The 22,383-nt window shown below is 43.0% G+C and overlaps 1 protein-coding gene across 1 annotated transcript in view; it reads left to right on the top strand.

Moving 5' to 3' along the window:
* The window catches only part of LOC126263099 (CCR4-NOT transcription complex subunit 11), a 107,359-nt gene that overhangs the window by 12,409 nt on the left and 72,567 nt on the right, over positions 1–22,383 (top strand). Inside the window, exons 4-5 of the mRNA XM_049960108.1 lie at positions 16,151–16,273; positions 16,352–16,542. Coding sequence (XP_049816065.1) covers positions 16,151–16,273; positions 16,352–16,542 — 314 coding nt within the window. The remainder of the gene's footprint in view (positions 1–16,150; positions 16,274–16,351; positions 16,543–22,383) is intronic.

The raw sequence follows: 22,383 nt of genomic DNA, 5'->3' as shown, positions 1-22,383 counted from the left end.
AAGAGATCCAAAGGGCTGCCGCAGAGTCCATCCCCAGGTCTAGTAACCACCTCGGACGACGGCCTGTACCGTGATGGAATGACGACTGTCGATTGGCAATCAGGGCCAGATGGACAGGTCTTTGGATCTTGAAATGGTGTCCAACTACAGACAGTCTTCATGTCTTCAGGTCTGCAAGAGCACATGCAAGGCGAGTGATCAAAGAACGGAAGAGGGCTTCCTGGAGGGAGTTCACGACTTCCATTAATCAGTCCACTTCCGTGGCGCACGTTTGGGCATCAATAAGACATACGTTTGGGAATCAATAAGACGTATTTCAGGCAAGGGATGTCCCCATCCCCTTACGGCCTTGTCAAATAATGGGGTCTTGGTGGACACGCCAGAAAAGATGGCTCATATTTTTTCTGAACTCTTCTTTACTCTTACTAAGTCTAAGGATTGCAGAGATGAGGAATCTCAATTTTTTCTCACGTAATGAAGTATTCTACAACCTTCCATTCTCCATGTGGGAACTGGAGTGAGCTTTATCTGCAGCCAAAGACACTGCTCCAGGACCTGATGAGATCCATTATACCGTGCTTCGTCATCTGTGCCCTGAAGCAAAAGGTCAGCTCCTCTCTTGTTTCAATCAGATTTGGTTTGATGGACAGTACCCCACGACTTGGAAGGAGGCAATCTTAATTCCATTCTGGAAACCAGGTAAGGACCGGAGTGCCCCTAACAGTTATTGGAGTGTCACCCTTACTAGTTGTATGGGTAAGACTCTTGAATGCGTGGTCAACTGCTGCCTTGTCTGGCTGCTCGAATCCCGAGGATACCTGAGCGGCTCCCATTGTGGTTTCAGGCACTACCGTTCCACTCTTGACAACTTAATTCTGATGGAGACGGCGATACAGGAGTCCTTCTTATGATGAAACCATTTAGTTTGTGTGTCTTTTGACCTCGCAAAAGCATATGACACTATTTGGAGATACAACATCTCTCTCCAACTTCATGGATGGGAACTACATGGACGCCTGCCACTTCTGATCCAATCCTTTCTCGAGGACAGGCATTTTCATTATCGCATTGGCGATGTCATATCTGATTGCTATGTTCAGGAGAATGGTGTGCCCAAGGGCAGTGTCCTCAGTGTTACATTATTTGCCATCGCTATCAATGGCATTTTCTCTGCAGTCAGGATCCCTGTCAAGTGCTCTGTGTTTGTGGATGACTTTGCTATCTTCTACTCTTCCTCTGATCTTATGACGATGACGAGGCAGATACAGCTGACCATTAGGAGGCTGGGATCCTGGGCCCAGACAACTTGTTTTCGGTTCTCACCTGAGAGGACTGTGTGTGTCAATTTTAATCGTGCTTGTCAGAGTTTTAACCAATCACAGCTTACAATGGGGGTCCGTATTTTACTTTCTCAAGAGACAGTGCACTTTTAGGGTTTATTATTTGACTCAAAATTAACATGGCCTCCACAGCTGAAAGACCTACGAACAAAGGGCTTCCGGTTGTTGAACGTTTTGAAATACCTTGGCAGAAAAACATGGGGAGCTGACAGGTCCCGCCTCCTACAGTTTTATAGGGCATTTGTTCGATCACGCTTAGACTATGTCAACGTGGTCTATGGATCGGCTCGTCCTTCCTACCTGCGGATGTTAGATGCTGTCCACCATGCGGGCATTCAGATATCGAATGGAGCCTTTCGGACCAGCCCAGTCCAGAGTCTGTGTGTAGAGGCTGGTGAACCACCACTCTGAGTTTGTTGACGTATCCTTTTGGCTCGACAGGTGCTGAAAATCTCAGCGTCACCCCAGTTGTGGCATTTAGTTCAGTGATCACCCCGTCTTTGAAAGTCTATTCAGGAATCGGCCCCACGCGACCCAGCCATTTGGTGTACTTGCTACGGCCTGCCTCAAGGATCGGGATCTCTTGGGCATGAAAATTCACACCCAGAGCTGGAACGCACTGCCGCCTTGGTGTCTTCAGATGCCCAAAGTGATTTTAAGCTTGACGCAGTACCTGAAAAATTGTACTCCAGATATGGTTTTTACAACTTTGTTTTCGTCTATTTTAAGTATGTACCATAGTTTTATCGTTATTTATACAGATGGATCCCAGTAGGGGAATGCTCTTGGTTGTTCTGTGGTTTTCCCTGAAAGGGTTTTTAAAGTGCGTCTTCCAGAACAATTTACAAATTATGATGCGTAGTTATATGGCATTCTAATGGCACTGGAGAGGGTTCATCGACATCACGAGTTTTCTTGTCTGTTCCGACTCTGTTAGTGCACTGCAAGCGCTTCACCAAATGTATCCAGTAGACCTGCTGATTCAGCTCATCCATGACTGCTTCCAGCAGCTCTAATGCCATGGCAAGGAGGTGATCTTTTGCTGGGTACCTGGCCATGTTGGGATACAGGGTAACGACATGGCTGATAAAGCTGCCAAGGAGGCATGTTGGGATGGTGCTGCTCATCAATGTCCCATCCCATTGCATGCCATTATCTCATTTTCTGACAGATGCATCATGCGTCAGTGGGAGACTGAATGGTTGCAGGTGTCTGACAACAAACTGAGGTCACTCAAACCGACCACAAAAGCTTGGTGGACTTCGTGTCAGCCTCGCCGCTGGAAAGGGGTTTTTCTCACCAGAATGCACATCAGACATAGCCCCTTCACACATCGCTTCCTCCTCCGGGGGGAGGATCCACCTTTCTGTGAAACTTGTGGCGTGCTGCTTTCAGTTCAGCATATTATGGCTATGTGTGTCCTGTATACTGATAATAGGGCAGTCCTTGATCTCGCTGGATATCTGCCCACCGTCCTTGCAGATACCGACACCAGTGTTAACAGAGTGGTGAAATTTTGTGAACTATCAGACCTCATCCCTAAACTGGTGGGAAAGGGTGGCAGACTTCAGTACGTTATAAACTGCTGTGCGTGTGGGGACAGCCTTCGTCCCCACCCGTGAGACTTCATGTTGATTTTTCGTCAAGGCAGTAATGAGCGTGATATCCAGTGCCTCCTCAACCCAACTCATCATCATCACTAAATTAATGTAAGAAGTGATGTACGAAAAAAAATTGGCGCTCTATTCTTTGTGACACAGCCCTTAAAATGAACAAGAAGGACAACAAAAACTTTGTGCATGATTGCTCCAAGGGGCTGACATGCTATAATTGCAATAAGCATGGTCATATTGCAAGAAACTGTTGCAGCAAAACCAAGGGAAGTAACAGTCTATTGAAAGGGACATCAGAGTACAAGACATTCTTTACTACAGCAGGTAAAGACATAAGTGATGACCAGACTATTGACTGGTGCTTCAGCATATGTCTGAACTCCCATTTGAGAGGAATTCATGTGGATCAATGCCAACTTTACAAGTCATAGTGGCAAATAATGAGAATTTACCTGTTGAAGGAAATGGAGACACACACACACACACACACACACACACACACACACACACACACACACACACACACACACTGATGTGGTAGGAAAAAAGAAAGTAACATTTGTTACTAACAGTGTGATGAGGAGACTCAGTATAACTGTCAGGAATTTGAAGAATTGCATTTTTGTCATCAGCTGTGCAAATTTATTATTTATTTTCTACCAGTTTGTCATTGTGACAATTTTCACAGGAAGGAAAAAAAAAAAATCTGTATATTAGATAGATGTGCAGTTCAGCTTTTGTTTGTATAAAGTGAATACTAACAGTCACAAAATGTTTACAGAACCACATTCAGTAGGCCATAATTTAAATATCTGCACAGAATTGTCTTCACTATGATTAAACAGAACTATCATTAAGATGATAACCGAAGGACTGTGAGGATGGTTGCTACAATGGAAAACAATAGAAAATAAATTAATATGTACAGTTGGTGGGGAACCTGCAATTCTTCAAAGTAATGTATGTTCTTTATGCGCTATAGTTGATTACGAATATACTTTTTGTAAGTAAGATAGTGGGAAAGGGACATTCAATCACCTTTGATAAATGAGGTTGTCACATTTATGATAAGCAAAAGACTCTATTTGTGACTTCGATGCTTGATAATGGCGTGCTGAAGTTGGAACAACCGGGATAATTGTTTAGTTAAAGCCAAACCTGTATTAAGTGACACAAATGTTGGGCATTGGAGATTAGGTTATTTAAGCCCTGACAGAATGGAAGCTTTGCAGTAGGTGTGACCTATAGCATTAATTGTGGGGGAGCTATTGATTCTGTACATGTTAGGTGCTTGGAAGGTAAAAAGACAAAATTACTTTTCCAACATTGTCAGTCAGAGCAAATGGTATCCTTCAAATAATACATTCTGACTTCAGGTTACCTTCCATTAGGATTGTGGGTGCACTCGGTGACATCTGATTTATAAATTATAGAGCACAGCAATGAGTCATTCTTTTTTGCAGGTTTTATTTGGCAAAGCCAGATTTCGGCTAGTGTCTAGCCATTATCACTGCGCTACTTTATGGTCTCAGTGCACGTAGTTCCCTGTTGTTCGAGCGTCAGTCACAGTTCTTTGAATACTACTTTGAGTATTCCATGGACTGTGACTGACACCCGAACAACAAGGAACTTACATGAATTGAGACTATGAAATAGTGCATTCATAATGGCTAGGCACTATCCGAAATCTGGATTTGCCAAATAAAACTTGCAAAAAAGGACACTGATTGCTGTGCTCTATAATTTATAAAACATTCTTACTTGTGCAGATTGATGGACACAAGATCAGTTGGAGGTGCTAGATATTTCTTGGCTCTGTTATATGATTATTTAAGGAAGATCTTTTTGTATACACTGATGAAATTCAAGTACCAGAAACGATTGGAAATTTCAAGAAGCTAGTGGACGATGAAAACATTAGTGTGATTAGTGTCTTGTACACAGACAATGGGAAGGAGTAACAAAAAAGTATAACAGGACATTGGTAGAATAAGGCAGATGCTTATTATTATGGGAAGAGTAACAGAAAAGTATAACAGGACATCGGTATAAAAAGGCAGATGCTTATTATTTGATGCTGGCTTGCTAAAAGCATACTGAGGTAAGGGAGGACGGGGCTGTATCTACAGATATTTACTTCATTAATAGATCAGCTTCAAAATCTTTAAAAGACGTGAAACCAGAAAAAGCATTCACCGGAAAAAAAAATCAAACATTCAGCATTTAAGAATATTTGGCGCAAGACCTTCTTTCATCTACCTATTTAAGCAAGCAGGCATAAATGGGATAAGAACAACATAGAATGCATACATGTAGGATATTGTGAACAGAGTGAGGCATAACAGCTATTCCAACCCAAACAATGAGTAAAGATGATAGATTTAATATTTAAAGAAAATACTGTTCAGAAGAATGATGATATAATAGTGTGTACAAAGTCTCAGGAGCCAGGCATTATTTCTGAAATTAATCGAGATGAATCGGAAATAGTTCATTCTAAGCCTATTACTGATGAGAATAAGACATATATTACCCAATCAAAGGAGATCGGAAGACTCAAATGCAAATAAAAATTCTGCATCCTCACAGCTAAGTCAAACAGTCAGAAGATAGTCAAGAATTCCGAAACCAATAAGGATGAATGATTATGTGACCAATATAATATTGTTTATTTAAACCGGGAACCTAGAAACGACGGAGAGCCTTTGTCCCGCCGTAGCCCTCAGTTGTTCACAACCCCACAACAGGCCACAGCAGTTCACACAGAACCCAAGAGCCCAGGATTATTGTGTGCTTTGGCCCCCAGTGGTGATATGTCATCATATTTGTTAATGATGGTTATCATTCCTCACCTGTCTTCCTACACGTCCCAGTTGGGCAGAATTTATTCAAATGACAAGTAATGAATAAGGATAACAATTATTATTCACGTCAACAACAAATAAAAATAGTTATTTGATCATTCATTTTTGCAAGTAAAACTATTTGTCAACTGCGAATAAAAGGGGTTACAAATAACAGATGAATACGAATGCCAAAGACATTGATTGCTCTTTGTCACTTATAAAACACATGTACTATCTGTTGCTTTGTCTTCAGAACAACATTTTTTTCCAGATATCTTCAGAAAGTTTATTTGATTTTGGGAGATTTTCCATTATAGCATATTTAAAAAAAATATGTTTTATGCATAGAGGTAAGCAGTGTGTTTTTCTTGAAAATTGTCATTGTTTCAGGGTAATGAATAAGACTTTTAAGGGGGGGGGGGAGAGAGAGAGAGAGAGAGAGAGAGAGAGAGAGAGAGAGAGAGAGAGAAGTCTCGTTATTGTATCACATTTTGAAGTGAAACTAGTCCTCCATTGTCTTTAGAATTTCTTTGTCTGTTATAAATCTGTATATAACTGTAAGCCTCCCTTCATTATGAACAGCAATACAGGCTAACTGTTGGATTTTTAAATTGTGTCTAAGCCCGCTGCAATAGTAACTGGTGCAATAGTTTAATGATTACCATTTGGTGTAGAAAGGCAAAAAAAGTTTTCAAAACATCTGTTGACAGTTCCTCAGTGGTAAATTGCTGGCATGCTGCAATATTATAAGCTCTTTTATGTGTTCAAACTCATTGTCTCTTACAAAAGTTTTCAATCCCAAAGTTCTATGTAAGTGCAAAGACATGTCACATCAAAAATATTCCGTTTTGTAATGCAAAGCTAACTCAAAGTTGATCCTAGAACACATTATTTATAATGGCTTTGAATGTCTAGCATCATTCCACAAAGAATTATATTTTTTTTGTGAACTTGTGATTCACTTCAGCTAATACCATTTGAGAGACTTCAATATCTTTTCATGTTGGTACCAGCCACAGAGGCCTTGCTATGTTCACTAATTTTCTAGCAGTACAAACATGAACTGCATTCTCATCTTTGTGTAATTATGCAGAGTGCTTAGGGGGAGACAAAGGAGGAGGTGCTGGCAAGTGCAGAGTCAGCTGAATTGGATCGTTTTGGTGGTTTAACTGCTAAGGCCATATACCTATGAGTTACATTTCTCTCTATAAAGCTTTGCTGAACCGAAGACTGGTCTGAGCACTGCAGTGCATTGGTTTATTGGAAGTTGTATGCCTTTGCCTTCCTCTGACATTTGAACCAACTTATGAGCCCATTGTAGAGGACCTGTAGTTTAATGTGTACTCAGAAATATTGGTGCAGTGACTTCTCCTCTTCCTCCCATTGTTAGAGGTGAAAGGAACAATGAGTGACAGAAAAAATCCTAGGACCAGTTGGGGTCCGACCTCAGACCTTTGTTTGTGTAGTCTGGAACTAACTCACTTCTTTTTTAATTAACTCACTGAAGCACCAAAATACATTCATTATTAAAATTTGTATCAAACAGAAACTGTGCTGAGGCAAAGGAACAAACATGGATCATATGGACACTGTTCTGTTTGAGTAGTAACCAAAGAAAAGGCTGTGGTATATTTCATTGTAAAGTTCCAAATGATAAATAACAAATAATTATTTTTATTTGCAGGGAGAAACAATCCCTTTATCTGCAAATATTTTCCTTTTGTGTTATCTAATTATTCGAATAATGCACGGTATCTTACATTTCATAGCTGCGATACTGCATGTGCTGTAAAAATATGTTGATACATTTCGAGTGTCTGCCATCTAGTGACATACTAGGTACCCACACTCTCGACAACCTTGTCGTACAGATCTTCCAACCAATTTTCCTTTGTATAAACTTTAATGCACACAATGTACTTTGGGGTTTTGCCATCATGTTTCCTCAGGACTAAGCCTTATAGAAACAGAAATATGTTTCATGAACATGGAGCAGGGCATGCACTTCATCAGTGCTATTGGGTTGTTACACAACATCAATTTCTCCACATGCTCTCCAGCCCTTACCAACACTGCTTGCTGGGATATCGTACGAGATTTACATTCTGCTGACTGCTTCCTGGTCTGGTTATACCTTGTAGATTGAGCAGTGCCTGAACGGAAGGCGCAGAAAACCTTTCAATCAGCTAAGTGCCAAAGTAAAGAAAGCAAAAAGAGATAATGGCAGGAATTCCTTAGCTCTAGAAATTGTTCTATGATGTCATCGTTAGTATGGGAGACCATCAAGGGGAATTCTGGCTGAGATTGAAAGTGTCTGTTTACTGGTGTAATCAGCAATAGGCTCAGGAGATGTAGTCCAGGCAGTGGTAAAGCATTTTACAGAATTGATCATTACCACTAGTGTGAATCCAGGCTTTCATCATCATTTTTATTGTGAGGGGCATTTGGAACATTCTTTCTAACAATAAGGAACTTGGCAACTGCCTCTTCTCAATGTAAAAGTTGGATTCAGCATCGCCCGTGGCACAAGACATACCATCTGTATACAAGATGGTGCATTATTAGGTGTGCAGCATCTTAAAAGAAATGCAAGAGAGACCCTTTCATGTCATGTTCAACCACATGTGGCAAATTTGACATAGTATTGCCTTCACAGGATCTGTGAGAAAGAGCTTGGAGCATTTGGTGAACAGTTGTCATGTCTGGGTTCTCAGGGCCAAGTAACTACTGAGTCTCTCCTGTAGTGGCTTCTGGAATTGTCATGCTACCATTGGTAACTGTCCCCGCTGAAGGCAACTGTACATCTTGTCCTAGATGAGCAACATCTCAAAGGAGTCTTCTTTTGGCCATGAGAAAGCTTACACTTACAACTTTCTCTCACAGTTACATCAGTGGTGTTTCTGGAGACGAGTGCTCATCTTTTTACAGCCTTCCCAGTTACAGCACTATTTCAGATATCAATTTGGGAAAGTCCTATCAGACTAGCTTGAGTAGGAGAAATATGTCCCATAAGGCGGTAGTATGTTATCATCCTGTTTGCCGTTCCTGTTAACAGACACAAACTGGTTGAAGTTCCTGTGCCTCTTATTTTGTATAAAACTGTCTTGGTTCCTGCATCTAAGAGAATTAAAAACAAGAGCTCTCAAAGCTTTTGTTACTGGGAAGCATTTGAATGGGAAGAACTGGGGTGCAGTCAGATCTTGCTTGTTGCAATTGTATAAGAGCTTTTTGTGTTCTCGGTTATATTATGGTTGCATGGTCTATTGGTCATCTTGACCAATGTACCTGAAAATCCTGGACTTCATAAAGTGAGCAGCCATTACCCAATTGCTCAAGGTATATGGCTAAACAAGCATTGAAGGTCCAGTCATTTTTGTTAGCAGTGGCTAACATCCATGCAAATGTGGAACAGATATACAGAAATTGCCCACGAGAACAAAACCGTTCAGTACACAAGCCAAACAGCACTTGACAGGTCTAAGTGAGTCTCTGACAAACATACAGAGGCATGGTTGGAGCAAAACACTGTTCTGATTGTTTATGAAGACCAGCATAATTTTAGGCCATAGGATTGCAACAAATTGATCTATCAAGATTTGTGTTTATGAACAAATTTTTTGCCATTTTTGAATGAGGAACTTGATTTTAACCTAGTATACCCTGATGGGCGCAAACAGGAGGATGCCACAGGTTATTCTAGTGTTTCTCCTGACCATGTTCTCAAAATCTCGTGTCTACCCAGTAAGTTCAATGTATTTAATGTTGAACTCTATGCGATTCTGGAAGCTGCGGATCAGATGTGATATGATAAGAGTCTGAAATTCCTGATCTGCTCCAATTCACTTGGTCTCTGCAGACTGCCCAGCAAATGTTCCCAGCAGATAAGACAGTCCATGATATCCAGGACACCCTTCTCCAATTGTAAAGACAGGGTAAGAGTGGTTCATTGTGGTGGGCACCAGAACATGTGTGAATGAACAGAATAAGGCTCATTCTCCATCTCCTGGGCGAGGACACCTTCCTGGGTGCGTTTTCCACCATGCCCTATGCAGTGTCGCTATCTGTGTCGACGATGACCATGGACTTCTTTGCACCTGATATCCAGCATGGTAGCCAGTCCTTTTGTGGTGGGGCCGCCATGTACCCTGTTGGTTGTAGCCCCCTGACCTCACAGGGATCGCTCTGCTGATGCATGCGCCGTTAACTCCCCACGTATGCCAAGGGGTAGATGCCCATCCCCCTGGGGCATTGGGACTCTCAGCAATGGCCATCAGGCAGGATGGCCTTTGCTGCAGCTGGGGAGGGCCCCTGGTCGGAGTGGGTGGCATCAGGGCAGATGACACGCAATGAAGCATAGTCCATCATCTCTTGCTGGTGGTGAACCACCAGCAATCTCTGTTCACGAGCTCAATTTAACGCACAGAAGTACGATCCCAAATTGTTCCCCTCCCTGCCCACACCATGGGAGGAACGTCAGGCTAAGGATGGCAGTGGATCTTATTCGCCCTGATACCTTGTATGTTCGAAAGCTGATGGGGAATCTTTCTTGACAATGACGCCTCAGTTTTTTGTTGAACATTCAGAGGACAAGTTTAGGGAGGTGGAGGGATTGTCCGAAATGAGATCTGGGTCAGTCTTGACAAAACAGCATCCTCTGCCCAGACACGGGCTTTACTCGCTTGTTACAAGTTGGGGGATGTTTCTGTAACTATCATGCCCCATACGAGCTTAAATGTGGTCCAGGGTATCATATTTCACAGGGACCTTCTTTTGCAGTCTGATGATGAGCTGCGCGCCAATTTAGAGCAGTAAGGTGTACATTTCGACCAGCATGTCCACCGGGGTCCGAGGGATAATAAGGTTGCCACCAGTGGCTTCATCTTGGCCTTCGAGGGTAATAAATTGCCCGAGAAGATCAAGGTGATGGTCTACCACTGTGATGTAAAACCCTGTATCCCTCCCCTGATGTGGTGCTTTAAGTGCTGGAAGTTTGGCCATATGTCTTCCCCACTGTACTTCCAGTGTCACATGTAGAGATCGCGGACACTCATCACATCCCAATACTCCACGTGCCCCAGCTCCCATCTTTGTCAACTGCGGAGAGCACCATTCGCCTTGCTCGCCAGATTGCAGGATTCTCCAGAAAGAAAGGAAAATCATGGAGTTCAAGACCCTGGACCGACTGACCTACACTTGAGCCTAACAGAAAATTTGACCGCCTACATCCTGAACATATGACATTGTCTTATGCCGCCACTGCAACAGTTCTGGCACCACCAGCTCCGCCAACCCCAGCCACCTCTCAGAGCAGGAAGACTACACCTGCCCTCTTGATGGTGGGGGCATTTCCCTCCCTGTTGGTCCTGCACCACCTACTTCGGGAGCAACACCCCACCAACCATCGGAGACACCCATCCCCACTTCTAAGCCAGAGAAGTGTAAATCTTCATTGGCTTCTCTCGCTAAGAAGGATCCCTTGGGTCACTCCCTCCCCAGCTTTCCGCTAGTGGGAAAGAAGACACCCGCCAGTGGCTGAAGAGCTCAAAAGCAGCTGTTCGTAGGGCTTCACACTCATCCTCAGTCCTGGAGACTGAGCCAGTGAAGTCCTCCCAATGAGGGAAACCCAAGGAGCAGCGAGAGAAATCCAGAAAGAAGACCCCTATGACCAAGGAAATTGTGGTGTCACCCACACCACCACTACCCACAAGCTCTGCGTCTCAGGATGGGATGGAGATTCTGGTGTCCGCTGAGGACCTAGATCTTGCCAGACCCTCAGACACAATGAATATAGACTGCTCAGGCAATAAGTAGGTGGCAGCAGGTGACCCTGAGATGTGAACTGCCTGTTGAATGTTCCATGCCTTCCCAGTCTCATGATGATGTCATCCTCCAGTGGAATTGTGGCGGTTTTTTCCACCATCTGGCAGAACAACGGCAACTGTTAAGCTTTACACCTGCTATCTGCATTGCCCTCCAGGAAACCTGGTTCCCGGCAGTGTGGACCCTCCACGGCTATAAGGGATATTACAGGAACCTTGGTGACTATAATCGAGTGTCAGGTGGAGTTTGCGTTTATGTCCTAAACTCGGTCTGTATTGAACCTGTGCCCCTTCAAACCCCTGTTGAAGCTGTGGCAGTCAGAATAAGGATGATGCAGGAAATAACTCTCTACAATGTATATCTTCCTCCAGATGGTGCAGTATCCCTGAATGTATTAGGTGCACTGATTGATCAACTCCCCATACCTTTACTTTTGGGAGATTTTAACACCCATAACCCCTTGTGGGGTGGCACTGTGCTTACTGGCCAAGGCAGAGATGTCGAAACTTTACTCAGTTCAACCTCTACCTCTTAAAAACTGGGGCCACCACACATTTCAGTGTGGCTCATGGTAGTTACTCGGCCATTGATTTATCAATTTGCAGCCCAGGACATCCCCATCTATCCACTGGAGAGCACATGACGACATGTGTGGTAGTGACCACTTCCCCATCTTCCTGTCACTGCCCCAGCATCAGGCCCATGGACGTCTGCCCAGATGGGCTTTAAACAAGGCGGTCTGGGAAACTTTCACCTCTGCTGTCACTATTGAATCTCTCCCACACAGTAATATCGATGTGATGGTTGAGTGGGTGACTACAACAATTGTTTCTGCGGCAGAAAACACGATCCCATGCTCTTTAGGGTGCCCAAGGCGTAAGGCAGTCCCTTGGTGGTCGCCGGAAGTCACTGAAGCAATTAAGGAGCGTCAGCGAGCTCTACAGCAGCATAAGTAGCACCCTTCCCTGGAGAAGAGCGTTGCTCTAGTTTGGATCTTCTCTACCAGTTCTATCTGGTAAGAATCGCATACTAGCGAGCCATATTAAAGTATTGGCCAACCGATGGTTTTGTAAGCTACCTCCTTTGTTGATGGACTAAATTTCCTGAGGCTTCTTGCAATGAACCTCAGTCTGGCATATGCCTTTCTTGTAATTAGTTTTATGTGGTCATTCCACTTTAAACCACTCTCTATGCATACTTCTAGATGTTTTATGGAAGAGACTGCCTCCATTGATTAATCTGCAATCGTGTAATACAGTAATGGGTCTTTATTTCTATGTATACAGAATGTATTACGTTTGTTTATGTTGAGGCTAAATTACCTCTCCCTGCACCAAGCACTGAACCTTGGCAGGTCTTGTGGTTAACCCCGTAGTCTTCCACTGCAAAGACTGCACTTTGGTTTCAGGATCATATCCATATACCCATGATTCATAACCCGTAATTACCCTATTTAATAAATCTGGGTCATTTTTAGTCTGATTAATCAGTTTTTGGCACACTTCGAGTCAGTATTGTCTCTGGTCACTTGACAACACTTTTGGAATGAATTTTGTGGACACTAGCCACGTGCTCAGATTGTCAGTTAAAATTGACTGAACAGCATAGAAACTTAAATTAAGTTCATCAGCCATTTCCCTAATTGTAAGTCTACGATCAGAGCGCACTAAGTCACGAAATTTCACATTTTCATTTGTTTTTGAAGTGGTAGGATGGCCGGACTGTGGTTCATCTTCAAATAATTCGCAGCCATTTTTAAATATGTTGAACCAGAGAAAAGCATTTGACTGGCTCATACAGCTATCTCCAAAAGCTGTTTTTAATTGTTCGTAAATCTCAGAAGCTGATTTCCTGGTTTTAAAACAAAATTTCACACAAACTTGTTGCTCCGTTTCTATGCCCATTTTCTCGCAGACAGAATCCAGCAACAAGTCCTAACAGACCCGCACTCAGCCAGCTGCCACAATGAACTGAATAAAGGAAATGCAGTTTCCTGTCGGAGAGCATTCACTCCACACCCTCCATCTACGTGCCCACCAAACCAGTAAGCAGTAGTGTATCCATTCTTAAAACTTTCCAATCACACCTCTTATATGCATAGCACTGCCACCTGTTGGTACTCCGTGACACTATAGGAACTGAAGCAGGAATGATGTCCCACAACCTTCAACTGAAATTGTCCAAGAAAAAAAATGTTGCGTTACTTATTGAACACTCCTCATACATATATTCCACTGAGAGAGAAGCCAGTCAGTGCCTTCATGGAAAAATGTTTAGAGAAGACTATGAAACCGTGATTGAACCCAGACTTCACCTCTTCATCCAAAGCAAGTAAATGGTCCTGAATGTATTTCTTCAAGGCTCCAAAAATATAAAAATCTCGCAGGGAGAGACTGGCACTGTACAGAGTAGGTGTACTGCTTGCAAGCGAAATATCTGCAGCACAGCCAAAACAACTTTGGCAGTGTGGGGTGTGTGTGTGTGTGGGGGGGGGGGGGGGGAGGGTTTCATTTTGTTGGCGTGTTCTTTAGATTATACTACAGAGGTTTTGCTAGGAATTCCTTACATATCCTCCATACAGTCCTGATCTTTCCCCATGTGATGTCCATATTTTCGGAGCCTTAAAGAAAGACATTAGTGGTCATTGATATTGATTTGATTCAAATGAAGAGGTGCTCATCTGGGTAAAATCCCAGTTCCGTAGGCAACCAAAAACATTTTCCATGGAGGAATTAACCTCGGGCAAATATATTAACAATTGTGGCGATTACTTTAACATAATAAACAGTTTACTTACTTTCTCTACATCTGTCTTTTATTTTCATTTGACTGCCCCTTATACATTTTGCAACTCTGGAAAAAGAAGAAAATAGTCAGCTTGTGGTTCCATCATACCAGTATGCTTCAGTAACAAATAGGAAAAACAAACCACTTGCTCAGTATTTGATACAAACATAGATAGTACTGCAAATGGTGAAATATTCTGAATTAGTTACTGTGGGTAGTGCGGTGATAAGGCTTGTGGGCAAGTGTGTGTAAATTGATGAAGCAAATAACCAGAGCCACTTCCTCATCCCCTCAGACCCAGAACCTCCCACAGAAGAACCCTAAAAGTGCCCCACTTGTGACAGGATACTTTCCGGGACTGGATCAGACTCTGAATGTGGCTCGCCAGCAGAGATACGGCTTCCTCAAATCCTGCCCTGAAATGAGATCCATCCTTCATGAAATCCTCCCCACTCCACCAAAAGTGTCTTTCCACCATCCACCTAACCTTCGTAACCTCTTAGATCATCCCTATGAAATCCCCAAACTACCTTCCCTACCCTCTGGCTCCTACCCTTGTAACTGCCCCTGGTGTAAAACCTGTCCCATGCACCCTCCCACCACCACCTACTCCAGTCCTGTAACCCGGAAGGTGTACACGATCAAAGGCAGAGCCACGTGTGAAAGCACCCACGTGATTTACCAACTGACCTGCCTACACTGTGAAGCTTTCTATTTGGGAATGACCAGCAACAAACTGTCCATTCGCATGAATGGACACAGGCAGACACTGTTTGTTGGTAACGAGGATCACCCTGTGGCTAAACATGCCTTGGTGCACGGCCAGCACATCTTGGCACAGTGTTACACCGTCCGGGTTATCTGGATACTTCCCACTAACACCAACCTGTCAGAACTCCGGAGATGGGAACTTGCCCTTCAATATATCCTCTCTTCCCGTTACCCACCAGGTCTCAACCTCCGCTAATATCAAGTTGCCGCCACTCGTACCTCACCTGTCATTCAACATCATCTTTGCCTCTGTACTTCCGCCTCAACTGACATCTCTGCCCAAACTCTTTGCCTTTACAAATGTCTGCTTGTGTCTGTGTATGTGCGGATGGATATGTGCGTGTGTGCAAGTGTATACCTGTCCTTTTTTCCCCCTAAGGTAAGTCTTTCCGCTCCCGGGATTGGAATGACTCCTTACCCGCTCCCTTAAAACCCACATCCTTTCATCTCTCTCTCTCCTTCCCTCTTTCCTGATGAAGCAACTATTGGTTGCGAAAGCTTGAGTTTTGTGTGTATGTTTGTGTTTGTTTGTGTGACTATCAACCTGCCAGCACTTTCGTTTGGTAAGTCACATCATCTTTGTTTTTAGATAAATTGATGATCAGATATATATAAATTGTTGATCCAGATATTGATTTAATTGTGAATGTGAAGACAGATCCTTACTCATCAAATATGAGAGGCTCTAACAAACAGACATGCTCGTTGGAAAGTAAGATATCTTGCTAAGCTTTAGAACAAAGTCCTCCTTGAGAGTGATCTCCCTGCCTTCCTGCCTCACCCAGCCACATTGGGCTCATTGGGGCTGGATTGCTGGGAGACAATAACAGATGTGTGTATCTTCTGCTATTTGGTGGATAGTGCTCAAGCTTCAGTTACGTAGTTATACATCTTTCTGAATTTTTCTTCTAGAAAGTTCTTGCACACATGGAACTGTTTACTTGGCTTAGTCAGCGTCTTTCTTTTTCCCTAGCATCCCCCAGATGAAGTCAGCAAACTCACAACTAGGAAGCTTGAATATGCTGGACAGTTACCGCGACTTCTACAAGTAGAGAAGAACTTCTTGATGCATCTGATTACGAATCCCACAAAAGAGGTTAGTAAGAAATGTGCTTCTGCCATGAGAGAAATTTACATAATTGCAAGTCTCATTAAATGTGTTTTTTGCTTACAGGTATTGAAAAAGACTCCAAACCAAATATTAAACAGTGATCTGGCAAATACACATCCTAATGTAGATATCACTGGCATTCAGCTGGCACTTGCTGAGCGGCAGTCTGAGTTGCCTCTTACTTGCAGAAGTGGGATTCCTGTAATTCTCCCTGATGGTGATAATAGGTCAGAGCCAAGAATGGGTCTGATGAGGTAAACAGCTGTTTTTCTTGATGTGAGGAGTACATACTTCAATGTAGGAGACAGATCTATGTTGTGCTAATGAACTACAGAGGAAAAAACTAAAATTTCATAAATATTACACTAATAATTTGATCACAAATGGAGAGGCTGAAAGCAGTTGAAACTTGGTTACAATTGTCAGATGAGGGACAAAATGAGAGGTACTAGAAAAAGACAGATTAATGATATCTGAATATATTGAACAGTAATGTATTTAGCTGTGGAGGGGCAGTAGATAGGGTAAACTGTAGAAGTGAATGTGTAGTACACATTTTGTGCACAGAGAGAAAAATGATGACTGTCATAAATTACAGATAAATTAGAAGACTGCGTAAGATGGATCACTCCAAATAAAATCAAGAGGTGATAATCAGAATAGGAGGGTAAGGTACTTTAGCAAATTTTATAGAGATGAAGATATGTCAGAATACTGTGTAAAATTAGTTGAGGAGCTATGTCATATTCGTAAATCTATGCACAGTTTGTTTATCTGAAAAGTTTCCTTTATTTCTGAAATCGCTTATGGATCCATTGGTCATGCCTCCACATTAAATCCTAATTTTCCTTCCTTCCTTCCTTCCTTCCTTCCTTCCTTCACACACAGCACTGTCAAATATGGAACTTTAATATGGTGTTGAAGCAAGTCCCAGAACTGAACAAACATCAATCCTTCACTTTTTGATTTGTAGTATGGTCTATACACACTAAGCCAGACTGAAGTAACATTTGATTAGCCCACAGTATAGATTGAAAGAAAATCTTTCAGTAACATGGCTTCACCTAGCATTTATTCAAATTTCCATTTGGAGCAAGCACCTACTAATGCTAGATGACTGTAGTACTGCCTTATATTAATTGAATACACTTGTTAACTTTTCCTAAGAATAGCTAGAATTTTGATAAGAGTTGTAGAGATTCTTCAAAGAGAAAGTCAGTTGCCTATCTGATGCAGTTATCTTGACATATAGTGAAAATACAATGTTGTAGTTGATGTTAATGGACAGGGTAATTCAGTAGAGCCCTGTGACCAACTACACTGTCTGACATTTGTTAAGAACAATGGTATTGCATTGTGCTTTTTAAAAGGGAGTATTGGAACATAAAAATGACCATTAGAATATCTAGACAATATGACAATTTTATATACAGTCTATGAACTCTTGCTGGAACACTGATTGGTGGAAAAGGGGGAGGGGGGGGGGGGGGGGGGAGACACACAGTGAAGAAAGTTCCATTCTCTACAAAGAGTGCTGTAGGCAGAGATTCAAGGTTCACACTGAAGTTAAAAGTCTGACCAAAGTGCAGTTCATTCCATTCACATTATGCCTTCACTCTCCAGTGTGTTATCAACATGGGAAATGCTGTGGGGCAATAGGCAATAGTTGTTATTTATGAAAATTATGTCAGAGATTGTTGCACAGCATAAAAGATGGACATGTGCCTTTAATATCCTAGTAAAATGCCATTCCCCTGTGAATGCTATAAGCTATGATGATCTCACAATGATCATGATGCTTTTCATGTTCTAAAGTGTCATCTTCCAAATTGGTAGACATTTTAGCTATACCAATAGGTAACAGAAGGAAGAAATTTTACGCACTAACATTTTCTCAACTTCAAGCTCATTAGCCATTGCACAGTGTCACAAACTAGGTAAATAGAAGATTGCCATTGGCCATCACAGCAGCTACGTGAAGTGATTTAGAGAAAACAGTATACTGCCTAGTGGCTAAAAATGTGTTTTACATTAAACTGCCATTGATATGAGAACCCTCAGCGTGATTCTCTCCCATTTGTTCCAGTCATGATGTTCAGTACACCATGCTTTCTAATCTGGAACAGCAGTGGCGACAAAGTCAGTAGATTCCACCCAGTGACTGAAGTGGTTTCCAGGTAACAGTGGGTTCCTGAGACACAAAAAAGTCTGTACCAATTTGTACAGGGACATTAAACCCATTTCCATGCAGTTAGACTCTCTCTTCCATCCCAGTACACGTTGACAGAAATAATTTTCTCTGGCAACAGCTCTCTTAAGCAGAGAATACACTTTTTGTCATTTCATTGCAAATTTCAGCCATTTAAAGTTAATCGCTTAATCTTCAGTGACCATAATGACTTTCATAATGCCTTGTAGTCATCATCAAACAGAATTAACTGATGGCAACATTATGAAAAGGATAAATTACTTCCCACCATATCGAGGAGGCTTTGAGTCACAGACAGGCCTGACAAAAAGACTGTTGTATGTTTGAGCTTTTGACCAAAAGGTGTTCTTCTAAAGTAGAACACACACACACACACACACACACACACACACACACACACACACACACACACGAAAATCAGAATTCATACATACATTACCACTGTCGTGCTGAGGTGGCCAGAGTTAGTGTATTGTGTGTGTGTGTGTGTGTGTGTGTGTGTGTGTGTGTGTGTGTGTGTCCATAGAAAAATGTGCTTGGGGGGGGGGGGGGGGGGCAGGACCAAGCCCGAGTCTTGCATGTGGGGTGGGTGGCAAATACCTGTGACAGAACTGACTACTCAAAAAGTCTAAATGAGTGGAAGTCAGGATGCTAAAGATGGGTCACTGGGTCACTTAATTTGAGAAAGTTATTCTGGGGCCCCTTACCTGGGAATGTACTAGAATTGTATCCTTAACCAGTGAGTCGGCACATGACTTTTTGCACTTAGCATTGGAACACAGAAAATGTCAATCCCAGGTAAGTTACTGTAGTAGAACTGACCACTCCCAGTAGGACTGTCTGTTTCATTTATGACAGTTAAAAGTGTATGCCCCCTTGGCTGACACTTGAACTTGAGACTCAAAATATTCCAACAAGCACGTTTTCAAATGTTCATAGATTAAGCCATATAGTTCTACTTCTGAATTTAACTGCTGCAAGAAGCAACAGACATTAATTAGCCCCTGAATAAGCCAACAGAGAAGCAGCTTGCTGGGTATCCCCAGAGTGTCCATGGACAATGGAATGCTGTTCTATATGGGCAGTGTGGGTGGCCTATGGTTCTGCTTTCCTGCTGAATGCTGGGAACAACAGTAGCAATGCCCTTTACCATGGAGTTGATGCAAGACAATCAATTGGAAACCTCAGGTGATATTGTTGTGGCCAACATTGATCCCTGCACTTGTTCCATGTTTTGCAAAAGCAATAGTGCTTGGATAATCACGTTGTAGTGGCTGTGAACACACTAAAACAGAAATCTAATATAAGCAAACTAGTTACGTGGGAAAAAACATAAAAGTGCTAGTACATGGGGTACAGCTTTTGAGTTCAGCTGAAGTGGTCCGCAGAAGAACTTACACTCGGGAAGACAACAAACAGTAGGTTTACTAATATCAACATAAATCCACTCTTCTGCATCCTGGAGCATTAATGAACCAGAATACAAAATAGTGTAGCAGTAAAAGTAACTGTCTCAGTTTAACACCTTTGTAGAATTAACAAAGGCTAGACAATTCGCCTGGAGCATCTAGTTCACTAAATAGCTGATGAAGTCTATGTCTTAAGGACAATGAGGTGAGATGATCTCTGAACACAATCGCACTAACATTCCAAGGTACCAAAACCTTGGACGCTGAGCGTTGAGAGGCCAAGTCTCAGCTTGGAAAAGACAAAGATTGCTGGTGGCTCCTGTTGCTAGATATGGCATACGTGATGGCTTAAGTACTGGCTGGCAGATGAATTCATCACAGATTGTTTGCGGCCACGTGATATGAGAAAACAAATGTCCCCATGTTAGCTGCACGACTTAGGGGTGATCCTGCTTTTAAGTGCCAGCAGTGTGAATGCCCTGAGTCTCAGTGGCAGTGTCCTAAATTGTCCTCAATAACATGCCTGGTGTTGTTTTTCTTATCATAATGATATGGTTGTTTGGACTTGTTCTTGTCCCTGTGCTCTCGTATGTAGGCAACCTTTGGCATTGTATTGTTATCTTGGTGCGCTTTTCGCCTAGATATAGCATTCACCCCTCCCCACCCCCACTCATTACCCACCCTCGAGGAGAGATAGCAACACATATAGGCGTCACTGTTACTGATGTCAGAAGATTGTGGCAAACCCAGTCTACTGCTGTCGACATCTGGAACAGGGGCATTGGCTGCTAAAGACAAGTCAGCTGGGAGACATGTCTGTGATTCTTGAGGCCGCTGGACCCTGAAGATGTTGCCACCAGTGGTGGTGGCTGCCATTCCTGGGTGCTGGATATACCAGATCGTGAACAAAAATCGTGTAGAAATCGTGGGTGCACTGGATTGAGGCAGTTGTGGCTCCTGGTTTGATCTGTCAGTTGGATCTTGGCCTTGGCTCTGCCAAGCAGGCAGGTGACACGAGTGAGCAACCAGTGTTGGTGGCCCTTTCAGAACACCACTGCACATATGTCATCCTGAGGAGAATAGCAATGGTTGGGAGGCCATCAGGGTGGGGGTGAATGATTGGTGGGATGAACAATGAAGAACTGTGGTTGTTGCAGTCCTGTCCTGTGGTGTGGAGCAATAGCAAGCAGGAAATGAGGTAAGCTTGTCATCGAGACCATGACGTTGATGCCACTTTGATTTTAAAATTGTGGACAAACCTTTCTGGCAGGCAGTTGGAAGCGGGACAAAACCGTGTTGTATGGGCCAATTGGATGCTGTTTTCTTCACAAAAGCAGCAAAATCCTGCCGGTGTGAATTGTGTCCCATTGTCCGAAACTGTGGTTTCTGGTAGAATGTCAACGGAAAAAATGCGTACTAAGGCTTGTATGGTTTTTGCCGATGAAATTGATTGCTTGTGAGAAACATAGGTAAATTTGACCAGGATCAACCTAGAGGAACCCAGGCAAAATACAGATGAAACTGGGACCAAGGAGTGTTGCTTTAGGCCACGGGAAAGATTGATGTGCTGGGGCTGCCTACTTGCTCTGGCATGCCTGGCAAGCCACAATAAACTATGAAACATTGTTGAGCCAGTCTTTCCATGATGACACTCCTCCAATGATCCTGATGGAGCAGCGTCAGTATCCAATGTAGGGGAGCTCTTGGTATGATGACCCTGGTGTGATCATTGTCCCCATGCAACAGGACGACACCATTGAGCATTCATAATTCATGCCAATGGTGCCAGTACGACTGAATCTTGGCGTGTTGGATGATTTTGTGATCCTCCTGCCACCCCATGTTTCACGAACTCGATTATGTCACTGAGGATGGGATCCTCTGGTGTCTGCGAGGTTATGGTTTGGGGCTTATAAGCAAACTTGTGATGGCAGCCTGTGACTCATAGTTCATATGGAAGCAGACCTTCTCCTGGGAGATGGGATAATGTGTCTGCATATGCATGCTACATTGTTGAGTGGCAATGGATATTGTAGCAGTATCCAAAGACGAACAATGCCCAACAATGCAGGCACTGTGAGATGTTGGTAAGTACATCTCTGTGAGAGTTAAAGAATGTCAGAAGTGTCTTATGATCTGTTAAAAGATGAAAATGCTGTCCATACACAATCACGAAAATGTTTGAAAGCCAAGATGGTGATGACCAAAGCCTCTTTCTCTAATTGAGTGTTCCCCCTGCGGGTCCGGGGTAAGAATAGGCCCGAGGTATTCCTGCCTGTCGTAAGAGGCGAGTAAAAGGAGTTTCAACCGTTTCGGCCTTCCATGTGATGGTCCTCCATTTTTCAAAATTCTACAGTAGTACGAGCCTTTTGGGGAAGGACGCCTTACGTGGTGAATCACTGGTCCTGCGTGCCCTAAGACCTTGGCACTCAGCATTGTAACGGCGTTGTAGCCATACCCACTATTCCTCAAATTGG

The sequence above is a fragment of the Schistocerca nitens genome, chromosome 6 (assembly GCF_023898315.1).
Source record: "Schistocerca nitens isolate TAMUIC-IGC-003100 chromosome 6, iqSchNite1.1, whole genome shotgun sequence".
NCBI lineage: Eukaryota > Metazoa > Arthropoda > Insecta > Orthoptera > Acrididae > Schistocerca > Schistocerca nitens.
Note: the sequence above shows the minus strand (reverse complement) of the source record. Positions and strands in the feature narration are given on the sequence as shown.